This window comes from Chelonoidis abingdonii, chromosome 11 (assembly GCF_003597395.2).
Source record: "Chelonoidis abingdonii isolate Lonesome George chromosome 11, CheloAbing_2.0, whole genome shotgun sequence".
NCBI classification, from domain to species: domain Eukaryota; kingdom Metazoa; phylum Chordata; order Testudines; family Testudinidae; genus Chelonoidis; species Chelonoidis abingdonii.
Window position 1 is genome coordinate 17,293,036 of NC_133779.1, and position 1,843 is coordinate 17,294,878.

The following is a 1,843-nucleotide window of genomic DNA, read 5'->3' on the forward strand; positions in this document are numbered from 1 at the left end:
AGCCCTCCAACTAGGAACCATGCCCAAGCCATTTGGTAAACGAGTGTTTAATGTACATTACAAAGAAAGTGGGGGGCAGGGGCAGGGCACCCCTGGACAGCTGCTGTTAGGGGGAGTCAGTGTCAGGGGGGAGCAGGGACCCCCCCAGCCCCTCAGGATCTGTACATGGCCGAAAGGAGCAAGCCCCAGGGCAGCAATGGGGGCCTCCCAGGGTGGGGTAAAGAGCAGCCCTGGGGGGACAGGGGTTGGGCCTCCAGAGAACCCAGGAGTCCTGGCTCCCAGGCTGCCCCCTCCCCTTTCACCCCAGGATACTTACAGTCAGTTGGGGCTGGGCAGGTGCCCCCTGCTTGCCTCCCACACCTCCAACCCCCTGCCTGCCTCATACACACTAACCCCATGAGTGCCCCCCTGCCTGTCCCCAGTGGCCCCTCAGCCCACCTCCCACACCCCCAGCCTGGTGAGTGCCCCCCCGCCTCCCTCCCACACCCCTGCCCCTGCAGCCCCCATGTCCCAGTCCCCGGTGACCTTGCTGTCCCCACAGGAGCTGCCACGGAATGTGCAGGATCTTCTGGGGCTGGGGGGGTCCACGGGGGGTAGCCCCCCAGCCAGCCCCCCTCAGCCCTTCTCGCCCAGCCAGGCCCCGGAGCTGGAGCTGAAGGGCAGCGTCTCACCCCCCCAGCCCGACAGCAGCATCGAGATCCTGCCCCCCGAGGAGCCCCCCACGGCTTGGAGCCCCCTGCCCTGAGCCGGACGCCGGGGTCCACCCGCCACTGCCGCCTCTTCACACAGCACTTTAATGGGGGGGTGTCTGCTGAGGGGTATCAGGGTGCCCGCGGGGGGCATGTCGGGGCCAGACCTTGTTCCCAGGGTGCAATGGGTTCTGCTCCCATCCCCGCAAGCCGGACTCCTGGGTTCTGGCCCCGGCTCTGGCAGGGGAGGGGTTCCTATCACCCCACTGGCCTGGGCCCATGATCCTGGGAGCGGGGGGGCTGGGCCTGACTCCGGTGCCATATGGGGGAGCAGCAGCCTCGGGGGGCACCTGCCCAGCCCCAACTGCCTGTAAGTATCCTGGGGTGAAAGGGGAGGGGGCAGCCTGGGAGCCAGGACTCCTGGGTTCTCTGGAGGCCCAACCCCTGTCCCCCCAGGGCTGCTCTTTACCCCACCCTGGGAGGCCCCCATTGCTGCCCTGGGGCTTGCTCCTTTCGGCCATGTACAGATCCTGAGGGGCTGGGGGGGTCCCTGCTCCCCCCTGACACTGACTCCCCCTAACAGCAGCTGTCCAGGGGTGCCCTGCCCCTGCCCCCCACTTTCTTTGTAATGTACATTAAACACTCGTTTACCAAATGGCTTGGGCATGGTTCCTAGTTGGAGGGCTGGGAGCCAGGACGCCTGGGTTCTCTACCCGGCTCTGGGAGGGGCTAGGAGCCAGGACGCCTGGGTTCTCTCCCCCGCTCTGGGAGGGGCAGGTCATTGTTGGGCTGTTGTGTGTGGAGGGGGGAGAGGGGGCTGGATCATTCCCTCCTGGGAGGGAGAATCTAGGCCGCGCGTGTCCCGTCCCCCCCCCGCAGCGGGGGCTATTTCTGGCCATGCGGCCCCCTCAGCGGCTCCCTTATGTAACCAGCTGCGCCCCCGGGACGCGACCTAGTTGTAGTGGCAGGCGGGCGAAACGCGGCAGCTGCTGCCCCCCGCGGGGCCAGGCACGGAGGGGGGGCTGTGCCAGGCTGGAACATGCGCCCCCAGCTCCCACCCCATGCAGCTGGGCTGGTGCCCCTCACTCCCGACCCACAGCCCCTCCCAGCCCAGCCCTGCCCCCCAGTGCCCCTCACTCCCGACCCACAGCCCC

At 67.8% G+C, this 1,843-nt stretch overlaps 2 protein-coding genes across 2 annotated transcripts in view; one reads left to right on the forward strand and one right to left on the reverse strand.

Moving 5' to 3' along the window:
• LOC116817976 (TBC1 domain family member 17-like) overlaps positions 1-1,344 on the forward strand; it is a gene marked incomplete at its 5' end in the record, with an annotated part of 14,256 nt that extends 12,912 nt beyond the window's left edge. Inside the window, one exon of the mRNA XM_075070559.1 lies at positions 542-1,344. Coding sequence (XP_074926660.1) covers positions 542-745 — 204 coding nt within the window. The remainder of the gene's footprint in view (positions 1-541) is intronic.
• The window catches only part of LOC116817991 (DNA-directed RNA polymerases I, II, and III subunit RPABC5-like), a 256,942-nt gene that overhangs the window by 27,759 nt on the left and 227,340 nt on the right, over positions 1-1,843 (reverse strand). The gene's annotated exons all lie outside the window — the stretch shown is intronic.